Source organism: Sphaerodactylus townsendi, linkage group LG07 (genome assembly GCF_021028975.2).
Source record: "Sphaerodactylus townsendi isolate TG3544 linkage group LG07, MPM_Stown_v2.3, whole genome shotgun sequence".
NCBI lineage: Eukaryota > Metazoa > Chordata > Lepidosauria > Squamata > Sphaerodactylidae > Sphaerodactylus > Sphaerodactylus townsendi.
In genome coordinates this window covers 65,313,843-65,330,309 of record NC_059431.1, presented here as the reverse complement: position 1 = coordinate 65,330,309, position 16,467 = coordinate 65,313,843, and the positions used below count along the sequence as shown (strand labels likewise).

The 16,467-nt window shown below is 71.5% G+C and overlaps 1 protein-coding gene across 1 annotated transcript; it reads left to right on the top strand.

The window, feature by feature from the left end:
- The first annotated feature begins 13,066 nt into the window (after positions 1–13,066).
- Positions 13,067–15,415, top strand: CKS2 (CDC28 protein kinase regulatory subunit 2). Its single transcript, XM_048502652.1, has 3 exons — positions 13,067–13,223; positions 14,419–14,546; positions 14,862–15,415. The coding sequence occupies exons 1-3, from the start codon at positions 13,165–13,167 to the stop codon at positions 14,912–14,914; spliced, it is 240 nt and encodes a 79-aa protein (XP_048358609.1). The 5' UTR covers positions 13,067–13,164; the 3' UTR covers positions 14,915–15,415.
- Positions 15,416–16,467: the final 1,052 nt, after the last annotated feature.

Genomic DNA, 16,467 nt, shown 5'->3' with positions numbered 1-16,467 from the left:
GGGGGGGTGGGGGGGGGGGGGGGTGGGGGGGGGGGGGGGTGGGGGGGGGGGGGGGTGGGGGGGGGGGGGGGTGGGGGGGGGGGGGGGTGGGGGGGGGGGGGGGTGGGGGGGGGGGGGGGTGGGGGGGGGGGGGGGTGGGGGGGGGGGGGGGTGGGGGGGGGGGGGGGTGGGGGGGGGGGGGGGTGGGGGGGGGGGGGGGTGGGGGGGGGGGGGGGTGGGGGGGGGGGGGGGTGGGGGGGGGGGGGGGTGGGGGGGGGGGGGGGTGGGGGGGGGGGGGGGTGGGGGGGGGGGGGGGTGGGGGGGGGGGGGGGTGGGGGGGGGGGGGGGTGGGGGGGGGGGGGGGTGGGGGGGGGGGGGGGTGGGGGGGGGGGGGGGTGGGGGGGGGGGGGGGTGGGGGGGGGGGGGGGTGGGGGGGGGGGGGGGTGGGGGGGGGGGGGGGTGGGGGGGGGGGGGGGTGGGGGGGGGGGGGGGTGGGGGGGGGGGGGGGTGGGGGGGGGGGGGGGTGGGGGGGGGGGGGGGTGGGGGGGGGGGGGGGTGGGGGGGGGGGGGGGTGGGGGGGGGGGGGGGTGGGGGGGGGGGGGGGTGGGGGGGGGGGGGGGTGGGGGGGGGGGGGGGTGGGGGGGGGGGGGGGTGGGGGGGGGGGGGGGTGGGGGGGGGGGGGGGTGGGGGGGGGGGGGGGTGGGGGGGGGGGGGGGTGGGGGGGGGGGGGGGTGGGGGGGGGGGGGGGTGGGGGGGGGGGGGGGTGGGGGGGGGGGGGGGTGGGGGGGGGGGGGGGTGGGGGGGGGGGGGGGTGGGGGGGGGGGGGGGTGGGGGGGGGGGGGGGTGGGGGGGGGGGGGGGTGGGGGGGGGGGGGGGTGGGGGGGGGGGGGGGTGGGGGGGGGGGGGGGTGGGGGGGGGGGGGGGTGGGGGGGGGGGGGGGTGGGGGGGGGGGGGGGTGGGGGGGGGGGGGGGTGGGGGGGGGGGGGGGTGGGGGGGGGGGGGGGTGGGGGGGGGGGGGGGTGGGGGGGGGGGGGGGTGGGGGGGGGGGGGGGTGGGGGGGGGGGGGGGTGGGGGGGGGGGGGGGTGGGGGGGGGGGGGGGTGGGGGGGGGGGGGGGTGGGGGGGGGGGGGGGTGGGGGGGGGGGGGGGTGGGGGGGGGGGGGGGTGGGGGGGGGGGGGGGTGGGGGGGGGGGGGGGTGGGGGGGGGGGGGGGTGGGGGGGGGGGGGGGTGGGGGGGGGGGGGGGTGGGGGGGGGGGGGGGTGGGGGGGGGGGGGGGTGGGGGGGGGGGGGGGTGGGGGGGGGGGGGGGTGGGGGGGGGGGGGGGTGGGGGGGGGGGGGGGTGGGGGGGGGGGGGGGTGGGGGGGGGGGGGGGTGGGGGGGGGGGGGGGTGGGGGGGGGGGGGGGTGGGGGGGGGGGGGGGTGGGGGGGGGGGGGGGTGGGGGGGGGGGGGGGTGGGGGGGGGGGGGGGTGGGGGGGGGGGGGGGTGGGGGGGGGGGGGGGTGGGGGGGGGGGGGGGTGGGGGGGGGGGGGGGTGGGGGGGGGGGGGGGTGGGGGGGGGGGGGGGTGGGGGGGGGGGGGGGTGGGGGGGGGGGGGGGTGGGGGGGGGGGGGGGTGGGGGGGGGGGGGGGTGGGGGGGGGGGGGGGTGGGGGGGGGGGGGGGTGGGGGGGGGGGGGGGTGGGGGGGGGGGGGGGTGGGGGGGGGGGGGGGTGGGGGGGGGGGGGGGTGGGGGGGGGGGGGGGTGGGGGGGGGGGGGGGTGGGGGGGGGGGGGGGTGGGGGGGGGGGGGGGTGGGGGGGGGGGGGGGTGGGGGGGGGGGGGGGTGGGGGGGGGGGGGGGTGGGGGGGGGGGGGGGTGGGGGGGGGGGGGGGTGGGGGGGGGGGGGGGTGGGGGGGGGGGGGGGTGGGGGGGGGGGGGGGTGGGGGGGGGGGGGGGTGGGGGGGGGGGGGGGTGGGGGGGGGGGGGGGTGGGGGGGGGGGGGGGTGGGGGGGGGGGGGGGTGGGGGGGGGGGGGGGTGGGGGGGGGGGGGGGTGGGGGGGGGGGGGGGTGGGGGGGGGGGGGGGTGGGGGGGGGGGGGGGTGGGGGGGGGGGGGGGTGGGGGGGGGGGGGGGTGGGGGGGGGGGGGGGTGGGGGGGGGGGGGGGTGGGGGGGGGGGGGGGTGGGGGGGGGGGGGGGTGGGGGGGGGGGGGGGTGGGGGGGGGGGGGGGTGGGGGGGGGGGGGGGTGGGGGGGGGGGGGGGTGGGGGGGGGGGGGGGTGGGGGGGGGGGGGGGTGGGGGGGGGGGGGGGTGGGGGGGGGGGGGGGTGGGGGGGGGGGGGGGTGGGGGGGGGGGGGGGTGGGGGGGGGGGGGGGTGGGGGGGGGGGGGGGTGGGGGGGGGGGGGGGTGGGGGGGGGGGGGGGTGGGGGGGGGGGGGGGTGGGGGGGGGGGGGGGTGGGGGGGGGGGGGGGTGGGGGGGGGGGGGGGTGGGGGGGGGGGGGGGTGGGGGGGGGGGGGGGTGGGGGGGGGGGGGGGTGGGGGGGGGGGGGGGTGGGGGGGGGGGGGGGTGGGGGGGGGGGGGGGTGGGGGGGGGGGGGGGTGGGGGGGGGGGGGGGTGGGGGGGGGGGGGGGTGGGGGGGGGGGGGGGTGGGGGGGGGGGGGGGTGGGGGGGGGGGGGGGTGGGGGGGGGGGGGGGTGGGGGGGGGGGGGGGTGGGGGGGGGGGGGGGTGGGGGGGGGGGGGGGTGGGGGGGGGGGGGGGTGGGGGGGGGGGGGGGTGGGGGGGGGGGGGGGTGGGGGGGGGGGGGGGTGGGGGGGGGGGGGGGTGGGGGGGGGGGGGGGTGGGGGGGGGGGGGGGTGGGGGGGGGGGGGGGTGGGGGGGGGGGGGGGTGGGGGGGGGGGGGGGTGGGGGGGGGGGGGGGTGGGGGGGGGGGGGGGTGGGGGGGGGGGGGGGTGGGGGGGGGGGGGGGTGGGGGGGGGGGGGGGTGGGGGGGGGGGGGGGTGGGGGGGGGGGGGGGTGGGGGGGGGGGGGGGTGGGGGGGGGGGGGGGTGGGGGGGGGGGGGGGTGGGGGGGGGGGGGGGTGGGGGGGGGGGGGGGTGGGGGGGGGGGGGGGTGGGGGGGGGGGGGGGTGGGGGGGGGGGGGGGTGGGGGGGGGGGGGGGTGGGGGGGGGGGGGGGTGGGGGGGGGGGGGGGTGGGGGGGGGGGGGGGTGGGGGGGGGGGGGGGTGGGGGGGGGGGGGGGTGGGGGGGGGGGGGGGTGGGGGGGGGGGGGGGTGGGGGGGGGGGGGGGTGGGGGGGGGGGGGGGTGGGGGGGGGGGGGGGTGGGGGGGGGGGGGGGTGGGGGGGGGGGGGGGTGGGGGGGGGGGGGGGTGGGGGGGGGGGGGGGTGGGGGGGGGGGGGGGTGGGGGGGGGGGGGGGTGGGGGGGGGGGGGGGTGGGGGGGGGGGGGGGTGGGGGGGGGGGGGGGTGGGGGGGGGGGGGGGTGGGGGGGGGGGGGGGTGGGGGGGGGGGGGGGTGGGGGGGGGGGGGGGTGGGGGGGGGGGGGGGTGGGGGGGGGGGGGGGTGGGGGGGGGGGGGGGTGGGGGGGGGGGGGGGTGGGGGGGGGGGGGGGTGGGGGGGGGGGGGGGTGGGGGGGGGGGGGGGTGGGGGGGGGGGGGGGTGGGGGGGGGGGGGGGTGGGGGGGGGGGGGGGTGGGGGGGGGGGGGGGTGGGGGGGGGGGGGGGTGGGGGGGGGGGGGGGTGGGGGGGGGGGGGGGTGGGGGGGGGGGGGGGTGGGGGGGGGGGGGGGTGGGGGGGGGGGGGGGTGGGGGGGGGGGGGGGTGGGGGGGGGGGGGGGTGGGGGGGGGGGGGGGTGGGGGGGGGGGGGGGTGGGGGGGGGGGGGGGTGGGGGGGGGGGGGGGTGGGGGGGGGGGGGGGTGGGGGGGGGGGGGGGTGGGGGGGGGGGGGGGTGGGGGGGGGGGGGGGTGGGGGGGGGGGGGGGTGGGGGGGGGGGGGGGTGGGGGGGGGGGGGGGTGGGGGGGGGGGGGGGTGGGGGGGGGGGGGGGTGGGGGGGGGGGGGGGTGGGGGGGGGGGGGGGTGGGGGGGGGGGGGGGTGGGGGGGGGGGGGGGTGGGGGGGGGGGGGGGTGGGGGGGGGGGGGGGTGGGGGGGGGGGGGGGTGGGGGGGGGGGGGGGTGGGGGGGGGGGGGGGTGGGGGGGGGGGGGGGTGGGGGGGGGGGGGGGTGGGGGGGGGGGGGGGTGGGGGGGGGGGGGGGTGGGGGGGGGGGGGGGTGGGGGGGGGGGGGGGTGGGGGGGGGGGGGGGTGGGGGGGGGGGGGGGTGGGGGGGGGGGGGGGTGGGGGGGGGGGGGGGTGGGGGGGGGGGGGGGTGGGGGGGGGGGGGGGTGGGGGGGGGGGGGGGTGGGGGGGGGGGGGGGTGGGGGGGGGGGGGGGTGGGGGGGGGGGGGGGTGGGGGGGGGGGGGGGTGGGGGGGGGGGGGGGTGGGGGGGGGGGGGGGTGGGGGGGGGGGGGGGTGGGGGGGGGGGGGGGTGGGGGGGGGGGGGGGTGGGGGGGGGGGGGGGTGGGGGGGGGGGGGGGTGGGGGGGGGGGGGGGTGGGGGGGGGGGGGGGTGGGGGGGGGGGGGGGTGGGGGGGGGGGGGGGTGGGGGGGGGGGGGGGTGGGGGGGGGGGGGGGTGGGGGGGGGGGGGGGTGGGGGGGGGGGGGGGTGGGGGGGGGGGGGGGTGGGGGGGGGGGGGGGTGGGGGGGGGGGGGGGTGGGGGGGGGGGGGGGTGGGGGGGGGGGGGGGTGGGGGGGGGGGGGGGTGGGGGGGGGGGGGGGTGGGGGGGGGGGGGGGTGGGGGGGGGGGGGGGTGGGGGGGGGGGGGGGTGGGGGGGGGGGGGGGTGGGGGGGGGGGGGGGTGGGGGGGGGGGGGGGTGGGGGGGGGGGGGGGTGGGGGGGGGGGGGGGTGGGGGGGGGGGGGGGTGGGGGGGGGGGGGGGTGGGGGGGGGGGGGGGTGGGGGGGGGGGGGGGTGGGGGGGGGGGGGGGTGGGGGGGGGGGGGGGTGGGGGGGGGGGGGGGTGGGGGGGGGGGGGGGTGGGGGGGGGGGGGGGTGGGGGGGGGGGGGGGTGGGGGGGGGGGGGGGTGGGGGGGGGGGGGGGTGGGGGGGGGGGGGGGTGGGGGGGGGGGGGGGTGGGGGGGGGGGGGGGTGGGGGGGGGGGGGGGTGGGGGGGGGGGGGGGTGGGGGGGGGGGGGGGTGGGGGGGGGGGGGGGTGGGGGGGGGGGGGGGTGGGGGGGGGGGGGGGTGGGGGGGGGGGGGGGTGGGGGGGGGGGGGGGTGGGGGGGGGGGGGGGTGGGGGGGGGGGGGGGTGGGGGGGGGGGGGGGTGGGGGGGGGGGGGGGTGGGGGGGGGGGGGGGTGGGGGGGGGGGGGGGTGGGGGGGGGGGGGGGTGGGGGGGGGGGGGGGTGGGGGGGGGGGGGGGTGGGGGGGGGGGGGGGTGGGGGGGGGGGGGGGTGGGGGGGGGGGGGGGTGGGGGGGGGGGGGGGTGGGGGGGGGGGGGGGTGGGGGGGGGGGGGGGTGGGGGGGGGGGGGGGTGGGGGGGGGGGGGGGTGGGGGGGGGGGGGGGTGGGGGGGGGGGGGGGTGGGGGGGGGGGGGGGTGGGGGGGGGGGGGGGTGGGGGGGGGGGGGGGTGGGGGGGGGGGGGGGTGGGGGGGGGGGGGGGTGGGGGGGGGGGGGGGTGGGGGGGGGGGGGGGTGGGGGGGGGGGGGGGTGGGGGGGGGGGGGGGTGGGGGGGGGGGGGGGTGGGGGGGGGGGGGGGTGGGGGGGGGGGGGGGTGGGGGGGGGGGGGGGTGGGGGGGGGGGGGGGTGGGGGGGGGGGGGGGTGGGGGGGGGGGGGGGTGGGGGGGGGGGGGGGTGGGGGGGGGGGGGGGTGGGGGGGGGGGGGGGTGGGGGGGGGGGGGGGTGGGGGGGGGGGGGGGTGGGGGGGGGGGGGGGTGGGGGGGGGGGGGGGTGGGGGGGGGGGGGGGTGGGGGGGGGGGGGGGTGGGGGGGGGGGGGGGTGGGGGGGGGGGGGGGTGGGGGGGGGGGGGGGTGGGGGGGGGGGGGGGTGGGGGGGGGGGGGGGTGGGGGGGGGGGGGGGTGGGGGGGGGGGGGGGTGGGGGGGGGGGGGGGTGGGGGGGGGGGGGGGTGGGGGGGGGGGGGGGTGGGGGGGGGGGGGGGTGGGGGGGGGGGGGGGTGGGGGGGGGGGGGGGTGGGGGGGGGGGGGGGTGGGGGGGGGGGGGGGTGGGGGGGGGGGGGGGTGGGGGGGGGGGGGGGTGGGGGGGGGGGGGGGTGGGGGGGGGGGGGGGTGGGGGGGGGGGGGGGTGGGGGGGGGGGGGGGTGGGGGGGGGGGGGGGTGGGGGGGGGGGGGGGTGGGGGGGGGGGGGGGTGGGGGGGGGGGGGGGTGGGGGGGGGGGGGGGTGGGGGGGGGGGGGGGTGGGGGGGGGGGGGGGTGGGGGGGGGGGGGGGTGGGGGGGGGGGGGGGTGGGGGGGGGGGGGGGTGGGGGGGGGGGGGGGTGGGGGGGGGGGGGGGTGGGGGGGGGGGGGGGTGGGGGGGGGGGGGGGTGGGGGGGGGGGGGGGTGGGGGGGGGGGGGGGTGGGGGGGGGGGGGGGTGGGGGGGGGGGGGGGTGGGGGGGGGGGGGGGTGGGGGGGGGGGGGGGTGGGGGGGGGGGGGGGTGGGGGGGGGGGGGGGTGGGGGGGGGGGGGGGTGGGGGGGGGGGGGGGTGGGGGGGGGGGGGGGTGGGGGGGGGGGGGGGTGGGGGGGGGGGGGGGTGGGGGGGGGGGGGGGTGGGGGGGGGGGGGGGTGGGGGGGGGGGGGGGTGGGGGGGGGGGGGGGTGGGGGGGGGGGGGGGTGGGGGGGGGGGGGGGTGGGGGGGGGGGGGGGTGGGGGGGGGGGGGGGTGGGGGGGGGGGGGGGTGGGGGGGGGGGGGGGTGGGGGGGGGGGGGGGTGGGGGGGGGGGGGGGTGGGGGGGGGGGGGGGTGGGGGGGGGGGGGGGTGGGGGGGGGGGGGGGTGGGGGGGGGGGGGGGTGGGGGGGGGGGGGGGTGGGGGGGGGGGGGGGTGGGGGGGGGGGGGGGTGGGGGGGGGGGGGGGTGGGGGGGGGGGGGGGTGGGGGGGGGGGGGGGTGGGGGGGGGGGGGGGTGGGGGGGGGGGGGGGTGGGGGGGGGGGGGGGTGGGGGGGGGGGGGGGTGGGGGGGGGGGGGGGTGGGGGGGGGGGGGGGTGGGGGGGGGGGGGGGTGGGGGGGGGGGGGGGTGGGGGGGGGGGGGGGTGGGGGGGGGGGGGGGTGGGGGGGGGGGGGGGTGGGGGGGGGGGGGGGTGGGGGGGGGGGGGGGTGGGGGGGGGGGGGGGTGGGGGGGGGGGGGGGTGGGGGGGGGGGGGGGTGGGGGGGGGGGGGGGTGGGGGGGGGGGGGGGTGGGGGGGGGGGGGGGTGGGGGGGGGGGGGGGTGGGGGGGGGGGGGGGTGGGGGGGGGGGGGGGTGGGGGGGGGGGGGGGTGGGGGGGGGGGGGGGTGGGGGGGGGGGGGGGTGGGGGGGGGGGGGGGTGGGGGGGGGGGGGGGTGGGGGGGGGGGGGGGTGGGGGGGGGGGGGGGTGGGGGGGGGGGGGGGTGGGGGGGGGGGGGGGTGGGGGGGGGGGGGGGTGGGGGGGGGGGGGGGTGGGGGGGGGGGGGGGTGGGGGGGGGGGGGGGTGGGGGGGGGGGGGGGTGGGGGGGGGGGGGGGTGGGGGGGGGGGGGGGTGGGGGGGGGGGGGGGTGGGGGGGGGGGGGGGTGGGGGGGGGGGGGGGTGGGGGGGGGGGGGGGTGGGGGGGGGGGGGGGTGGGGGGGGGGGGGGGTGGGGGGGGGGGGGGGTGGGGGGGGGGGGGGGTGGGGGGGGGGGGGGGTGGGGGGGGGGGGGGGTGGGGGGGGGGGGGGGTGGGGGGGGGGGGGGGTGGGGGGGGGGGGGGGTGGGGGGGGGGGGGGGTGGGGGGGGGGGGGGGTGGGGGGGGGGGGGGGTGGGGGGGGGGGGGGGTGGGGGGGGGGGGGGGTGGGGGGGGGGGGGGGTGGGGGGGGGGGGGGGTGGGGGGGGGGGGGGGTGGGGGGGGGGGGGGGTGGGGGGGGGGGGGGGTGGGGGGGGGGGGGGGTGGGGGGGGGGGGGGGTGGGGGGGGGGGGGGGTGGGGGGGGGGGGGGGTGGGGGGGGGGGGGGGTGGGGGGGGGGGGGGGTGGGGGGGGGGGGGGGTGGGGGGGGGGGGGGGTGGGGGGGGGGGGGGGTGGGGGGGGGGGGGGGTGGGGGGGGGGGGGGGTGGGGGGGGGGGGGGGTGGGGGGGGGGGGGGGTGGGGGGGGGGGGGGGTGGGGGGGGGGGGGGGTGGGGGGGGGGGGGGGTGGGGGGGGGGGGGGGTGGGGGGGGGGGGGGGTGGGGGGGGGGGGGGGTGGGGGGGGGGGGGGGTGGGGGGGGGGGGGGGTGGGGGGGGGGGGGGGTGGGGGGGGGGGGGGGTGGGGGGGGGGGGGGGTGGGGGGGGGGGGGGGTGGGGGGGGGGGGGGGTGGGGGGGGGGGGGGGTGGGGGGGGGGGGGGGTGGGGGGGGGGGGGGGTGGGGGGGGGGGGGGGTGGGGGGGGGGGGGGGTGGGGGGGGGGGGGGGTGGGGGGGGGGGGGGGTGGGGGGGGGGGGGGGTGGGGGGGGGGGGGGGTGGGGGGGGGGGGGGGTGGGGGGGGGGGGGGGTGGGGGGTGGGGGGGGTGGGGGGGGGGGGGGGGGGGGGGGGGGGGGGGTGGGGGGGGGCGGGTGGGTGGGGGGGGGGGGGGGAGGGGGGGGGTGTGGTGTTGGGGGGGGGGGGGGTTGTGGGGGGGGGGGGGGGGGGTGGGGGGACCGAGCTGCTTGTGTAACATTAGAACTTGGTTGCGGGGTAAGGGAAATTCGAGGGGCTTCTTACACACGTTACAGGCAATATTAGACACACATTGAACGAAACAAGATCCGATAACGAGGCACACAATTAGACCAATGCAGAGCTGCACAATAGCACTCAACCATCCTCCCGGCAGCCAGCTCCAGAGGGCTGACCACCAATGGGGCAAAACATCATATTTCAGATTAGAGACAACTTCTTACAGCTCACGTACTTTCATATGAATCAACTGGGAATTATCAGAGAGATTAAAGCAACACATATTACGTACATTTTCACAACCTTGGTGATGCAACAACAATAAGTAATCAATAGCGGCACGATTATCTAAGGTCGCTTGACGAAGTTCTTGCTGCTCGGAGGCCAGGGCATCCAGAGCGGTGGAGGTAGAGTTGATAGACTTCGCAAGGGCACAGGCCAGAACGGCCGATAGTCTTAGTGTTACATGAAACAAGTCCGGGGACTCCCACAAGGGGAGTCGCAAGGGAAACATACTCCGCCTTGGCCAGAGCCGCTGCGTCGCTCCGGCAAAGGGGGGTCGAGGGGAGGGGCGGAGCGGCACCGGTGCTTGGGCTCCCGAGGTGAAGCCTGATGCAAAACAATGGTGAGACGGTGTAGAGAGTCCCGGCAGGCAGATAGGGCGGAGTGCAACAACAGCAAATACCATAACTTCTAAAATTAAGGCATGCAGTAACTTCCAATAATCAGTCATCATAGTATTCAACACCCCTTTGGAGGTCGGCTCCAATGGGCATAAAAGGGCAAGGCATCAGACATTGCGTTGGCATAACAATATATATACAAGACATGCATGTTTGTAGATAGGCTTACATCATATAAATGAAAACAATAAGCATAGCTAAACAAAGGGCTATTAGGCTAGATGTAAGGAAGGGAAAGGCAAACCCGTATTGCATAATTGTCCAATGCATGGCTCTTGCTGTTTGACCACCAAAGCTACAGAGCCGATGGCGCAGGGAGTCCATGGGTTTCTCAAGATGTAGGGAGAGCTACTGATAGTCTTTAGCATTGCAGGAAACCAGTGACTCTCACGAGCAAGGTTGTGAGAGAAGGCACTCCAACAATTATTCAAGCGGCTGAAAACAGCGGAGAGTTCCAAGGGTTAATCTATCAGGAATGTTCCTGGCTGCAATTCCAAGTTTCAGCCAGGGGGCGGCAGAGAGGGAGAGAGAATGGCGGCTGTAGATGAGGAGCAGCTACACACAGCTGCCAACCTTTGAGCCATAAGCTGGTCTAGGCTGCCATTCCCCTGGGGGGGGGCAGCCAGGGTTGCGATCTCCGTGGAAGAATGGGTGTACTGGTTCCAGAGAGGTCCCTCCCATCTTGGCCCAGGCTGGGGCATCTGGCTCTCTCAACAGGGCGACGGGGTCGGATCCTTCAGGGAGGCCCCTCCGCTCCATCTCCGGGATGGGGCTGGCCTGGCATGGCGAAGCTGGACTCCTGTATAGAAGAGAAAAAACAAGCTGCACGCTTTTCCCCCAGGGTTTTGGCGTGCTGGCTGAGTTAGTTCTTATAGATGACAATGGAAAGCCCTCGAGCCCTGAGTGGGGGGGGGCGGGCAATTTTTGATAGAGAATAGAGAAGAGTACTTTGGATATGGTCTGTTGGATGAGACCTTGATTAATCAATAGGGGGGGGGGAGCTACTCCCCTTTCTTTCGGCTATTTTGGCCAAGCTTTTCTAGGGTGCAGTTGGCCCATTCCGACAACGATCACTTGCAACACGCTAGCATGCATACATAAGGCAGCCGACCGTCTCAAGGCTTAGGAGAAGGGAGAGGTCACAACCAGGTCGGGTAACTCAAACAATTCACAATTATAGTCATATCAGTAATATAGCATCTATAGGAAAGATTCAGAGAAAGATGCAAAGAAAAGCAGTTCCTGGGCTTGAGGTCGACCACACGAAAGCAATTTGAGAGTGGGGTTTGCAAGAAAAACCTTTTGTCAGATCCCCAGATCTAGAGGTGGGGGTGCGCCAGCCCATGAGAGAGAAGGAGGGTGTGCAGAAAAAGAAGGCGGGGAAGGAGTTTGAAGTCAGCTCTACCCTTCCCCTCCTCCTGTAAGGGAGACTTTGGCCGGTTTGAGCTCGCTTCCTACCTTCACAGCGGAGGCTGTGTGCAGATAGGTGTGGAGCTGGGGACAGACCCCCCGGCAACCGCGTGATCTAGGCCAGGGGGGCGCTCAGCAGGAAATGTGGGAGCATGAAAATGGCCAATTCTGGCGCCACGCCAATGTGGCAGTGTAGGCTCAGATGGACGAAGGGAAAGGTTCTGCAAGCGAGAGGCTTTGAAGAAGAGTTTTGAAGGTTTAAACTAAGATGGGAGGCGGCTTGAAGCAGGTCCCATCGGTATCCTAGGGAGCAACGACGCAGCTGTGTCCCGCTTAAGGCGGATGCTGTAATGGGCTAAGCCTTCAAGGCATTGGCACACATAATCAGAAGGAGAAAAAACTTTAATTGAAGCACAAGAGCATAGCTTAGAAGTTAATGGAAAAATCCCCTCTTTATGAGGGGAAAACTTTAGGGGTCTCTTTGAAAGGGCAAGACATACAGAACATAAGCATAGGCATTATGGAGAGCAACAATATATAAAAAAGTAACGAGGAGGATTTCAGCACTCTGATTTGAGATCTTGCTCTCTCTGAGGTAATTGGACGATTTTGCTGCCACTGGGAGCTTTGAGCTTAGGGCTTTGCACAGCGCTCAGAGGCTATGAGATCTGGTTTGAACCTTACAGCTGGAGAGGGCCAAGGGGGCTTCTTCTTCACGAAGGACTTTTGGCTTAAGGCCATTGTGCGAGCATCTTCCCCTTTCCATGCCTCATTGTCCTGTAGATTGGCTATGGGGCATTCTGAGGAGGGTTCAAAACGGCAGTACCTCTCTTCCGTCAGCATTTCTTTCTGTTGCAATTCAGTGACTGTGGACTCCTGGCAGATTTTTGAAATGCTGCACATTCTGGGGGGCACTACTGGTGGGAGGCATGGTGACTTTGGAAGTAGAAGGGGTTAGCAGAGCAGGAAGTATAGACGTAGGGGGGGAGCAAGCTGGCAAGACCAGCCCAATGGTCTCCGTGGGGATGGGATCACTATACTGAGCTGGGGCAGCGAAGATCTCATGGGGGAGCTCCACATGAAATCTCTGGGAAATATCATCATTCTAGATAAATAACAGAGCCAGTAGGGTCCAGCAATTCATTAGCATTTATATGGAAAACAAATAAACAAAAAATCTGTGGTAGAAAGGGAAACTTGGGGATTAACATCAGAAGTTCCACACACCGATATTGTGTAAAGGCAAAAACTGTAGAGGGTTAAGAATGAGCTCTGAGGGACCTTAAAAAGATAAAGCAAATCTTCACTGTGCAGGAAAAATTAAATGAGCAATCAAGACAAACAGGTGGGGAACCAGCTGAGGATAATCACTGAAGCCTAAACCATGAAAGGTGATCAGCTCATCAAAGACAAGGAGGGAAGAGTGGAGGCCTCTGGCAGTGGGAAAATAATTCCTGGGGATAGCCTCGTTAATCTAGGCAGCCAAAAACAGAAAAGAAAACCCACCCACTTAATAGCATCTCCAAGACTAACGATTTTTACTCCAGCTGAAGCTTTTACAAGTCAGACAGCAGTTTAAATGGAGCACAAAGAGTGCAAACTATATTGTGGGGGAGGGGTGCAGATGTTTAAGGAGTATCGTCCTTGAACTCAATGGGGTTTACTTCAGAACAAGAATGGACAGGACCGCATCAAATTTGCTACTGCAACAGATCACGGCTTTTTGTCAAGTATGTTGCGGCAACTAACACATCCCAGCTAGGAAACTGCCTAGCAACATTCCCTCCCACTTCACAAGGAAACAAACATAGAACTGTTGCTCAGGTCTCTCTAAAGACGAGACTAAGAACTCATCCCCCCTCCTTTCAGGCTAAAACCTCTAGAAACTACGACTAGTCTACCCAGTAACCGTCTCCCTCCCCAAAACAATCCTATTGGCAGTTTAAAGGACAAGAATGCGCATGTCTGGATGCAGACGCTAGGATTCGCTCAAGGCGTCCTCTGACTGGCGGAAACGTTGAGCGAGGGCCCGGGGGAATAGAAGAGGATGGAGGAATCGAATCGCTCCCGACCGTGTCACGTGGTAGCGTCCGCTCGCTCCCATTAGTCCGCGCCGCCTTCCAATCACTGCCGAAACGTTGGATTCAAATTGAGTTGGGCGGGGGTGGTGGCTGTAGGCGAGGTCAGTCGACCGGGGAAGGGAGCTGCTGCGGTGGTCGGGGAGGGAGAAGAGGCTTCGGGGGCTGCTGCAGCCTTCATCATGTCCCACAAGCAGATCTATTACTCGGACAAATATTTCGACGAGAACTACGAGTACCGGTGAGAGGGTTTAGAGGGGAGGTGGGGGCAGAGAGAAGTAATCGAGACAAGTGTATGGGGCGGGGGCGTTGTCTATATTTGTGTGGGCTTTCCTGCCCCCCTCGTGGTTTCAAAGCGACGCCGCTTCTTTCTCCCGCCGAGCCGTCTTTTGGCTCCTCGTGCCTCTTCATGCTCAGCTTATTTGGAAATTGTGTCCTTTCCACCTTCCCGAGAAATAGGATAGGATACGAAGGAGTGGGACAAGGGGGGGTCCGCTCCACAAAAAGGGAAGATGGCTACAGGAGACCTAACCGGCTAAAGTGGAAGCGTGGTCGTGAAGGGGGAATTTATTATATGTAATTAGGGGAATTGCTGAAGCGCTGGGAGGGCAGTGGCGCCGTTGGTGTGGCCTTGCGGCGGCGAATGTATCACTCGCCTCCACTTTACCCTCGCAACACCTCTGAACTGAGTTGGGCGAGAGACAGGCGATTGAATGAGCGGGGCGGAGGTGACTCTTGGCCTGATTGCTGGGCTTTCATGAACAAAATATAGTAGTTCAGCTGTTGAACTAGGCTCTTGGACTGCCAGGTTGAACACCCCATTCTGTGAAGGAGACTTTAGACCGCTCTGACTCTTGGCCTAATCTTCCTTTCAGGGTGGTGGTTGTGAGCATAAAGTGGAGAGTCCCGCCCAGGGACTTTGGTGATGGGTGGGACATAAATTTACACAAATAAATAAATCGGAAAGAAACATTGTAAACTACTTTGAGAAACAAATGCTAAGTGCCCCAAGATGTGTCCACAGCACTCAGCCCTTAACTGTTGATTCTTGAATTTCATTAATATTTCAAAGTGCAACCTGCTTGTGCACTTGCTTATGGTCTACAGAAAGGGTCATTTATTTAAACTTTCTTGTTAAGATTACAAATAATTACAAGCCTAATGTTTGGGCTTAGGTTGCCCTGTAGCAATGAAGTACTCACAGTTTTTCTTCTGGTGTGAGGAATAAATAAGTTTAATAATGTTTATTGTAATTTTAAGGCATTAAATTAAGAGCATCTGCTTCATAAATTGTGGACAATAGTAAAACAATTCCAAGGTTACTAACTCAAATACTTTAAATGTTCCTGAATCCGATGGAAAAGTGGATATTTTTCCTGAGCTTCAGTTATGTATTGTTGCAAGAATGTAATTTGCCTTTAACTTCTTACTGGTAGGCATGTAATGTTACCAAGAGAACTGTCAAAACAAGTACCAAAAACTCATCTAATGACTGAGGAAGAATGGAGAAGACTTGGTGTACAGCAAAGCCTTGGCTGGGTCCACTATATGATTCATGAACCAGGTAAGTTAAAATACCTTTGTCAGCAGGATCCCTTTTTTGCATGTCTTCTCTTTGGGTTTTGAATAAATGAGGTTGCTTACTTTTGCAGTAGCAGACAGAAGTTTGAGCCAAAACAACCCAGTTAACATCTAGAATTGTAAAAAAAAATCTATGCTGACTGAGCATTTGTGTAAGTGTTGCGTCTGTTGTCAAACAATAGCAGTAAATGCTCCTAGAACACTGCCATATAGCCCGGAAACCACACAACACCCGTGATTCTGGCCATGAACGCCTTCGACAACAAAATAATAATAATTTCCATTTTTCTCTCCACAGAGCCACACATTCTTCTTTTTAGAAGACCCCTTCCAAAAGGCCAGCAGAAATGAATAACTTCTAGAAACTACTTTGAAATCTGGAACTTTATGTATATGGGTGTATGTATATATGTTGGTAGTATTCAGTGAATACTTGAAAAAAAAAGTACAAAAGTCATTACCTGTGCATGAGCTGTATTATTCACAGCAACAGAGCTCAGTAAAATGCAAAGTAGGCTGCTATGGTTTGTACTGTTAAGTGCCTATTTGACTGTCCATTGTGTTCAATAAAGTTTACAAGTTACATAGGATTTGTTGACTGGATTCTCAAATATTCAGATATCTAGTGCTTTTATTTGTTGTATAGCATATGGAGCAGTTCTTTGACTTCTGAACTGTTGAAGTAGGGCTGATGAAATAAAACCTGTTTTAATGCTAGATAATTTGCTTTGTGTATATTTCATGTATTTCACCTTATACCGAAACAGCGCTGTATATTCCTACTGATTATGATATTAAACAAATTATGCAGCTGATGTAAAGAGTTGTAACTGAATAAATGCACCCCCTTAATTATCTTGTACTACATCAATTTTTTTTAAGAATGTCTACAATGTCCCTCTGTAATGTGAAGAAAACATTCCAACCTGGTGGCCCAGGACAGCCTGATTTGTCAGAAATTTGGTGGGAGGCCAAGGAAGAAGAAGAGTTGGATTTATATCCCCCCTTTCTCTCCTGTAAGGAGACTCCTTTCCATTCCCCCCTCACAACAAACACCTTGTGAGATAGGTAGGGCTGAGAGAGCTCAGAAGAACAGTGACTAGCCCAAGGTTACCCAGCTGGCATGTGTTGGGAGTGCACAGGCTAATTGAATTCCTCAGATAAACCTCCACAGCTCAGGCAGCAGAGCGGGGAATCAAATCCAGATTTAGAGTACACCTGCTCTTAACCACTACGCCACTGCTGCTGTGATCACAGCAGCACAGAACAATGATGCTGTGCAGAAGCAGATGCTGATGAAACACCTCTGAATGTCTCTTGCATTGAAAACCCTATGGGATTGCCACTAGCACCATGGTGTCCCAAGAAGTATGTAAAATAAATAGGAATGTTTAATCACAGGGATGCTGTGTGGTTTCTGGGCTGTATGGCCGTGTTCTAGCAGCATTCTCCTGGCATTTTGCCTGCATCTGTGGCTGGCATCTTCAGAGAAGCTGAATACAATTCGACAATACAATGTTTAATCAGCTGCAAGGAACTTAATTTGCCACTATCTAGTGCTGTGTTACTTTCAAAGCTTTCACTTGATGTGAAGGAAACGGGAAAACTAACATGAAGAAATGGGCTTGTAGAGCTAGGCAATTACCAGAGAAAGCTTTTTTGTCAGGAGTGCCAACATTTTTGCTGACAATAATTTGGCATTGGCTCTTGGATCAAATAAGAAAAATAGTCCATATAGTTTTTTATTTAAAGCTATATTAAGATATTTATTAGAAAATATGAATTTGACAAAATGGGCTGTAAAGGCCCATTTTCATAATGGAAGTATTGACAGTTTTAACCTATAAGTTTCTTTGGTTAGCTGAAATAGAAGTGCAAGGGTGTGTGTTCTTGGCTGACCATTG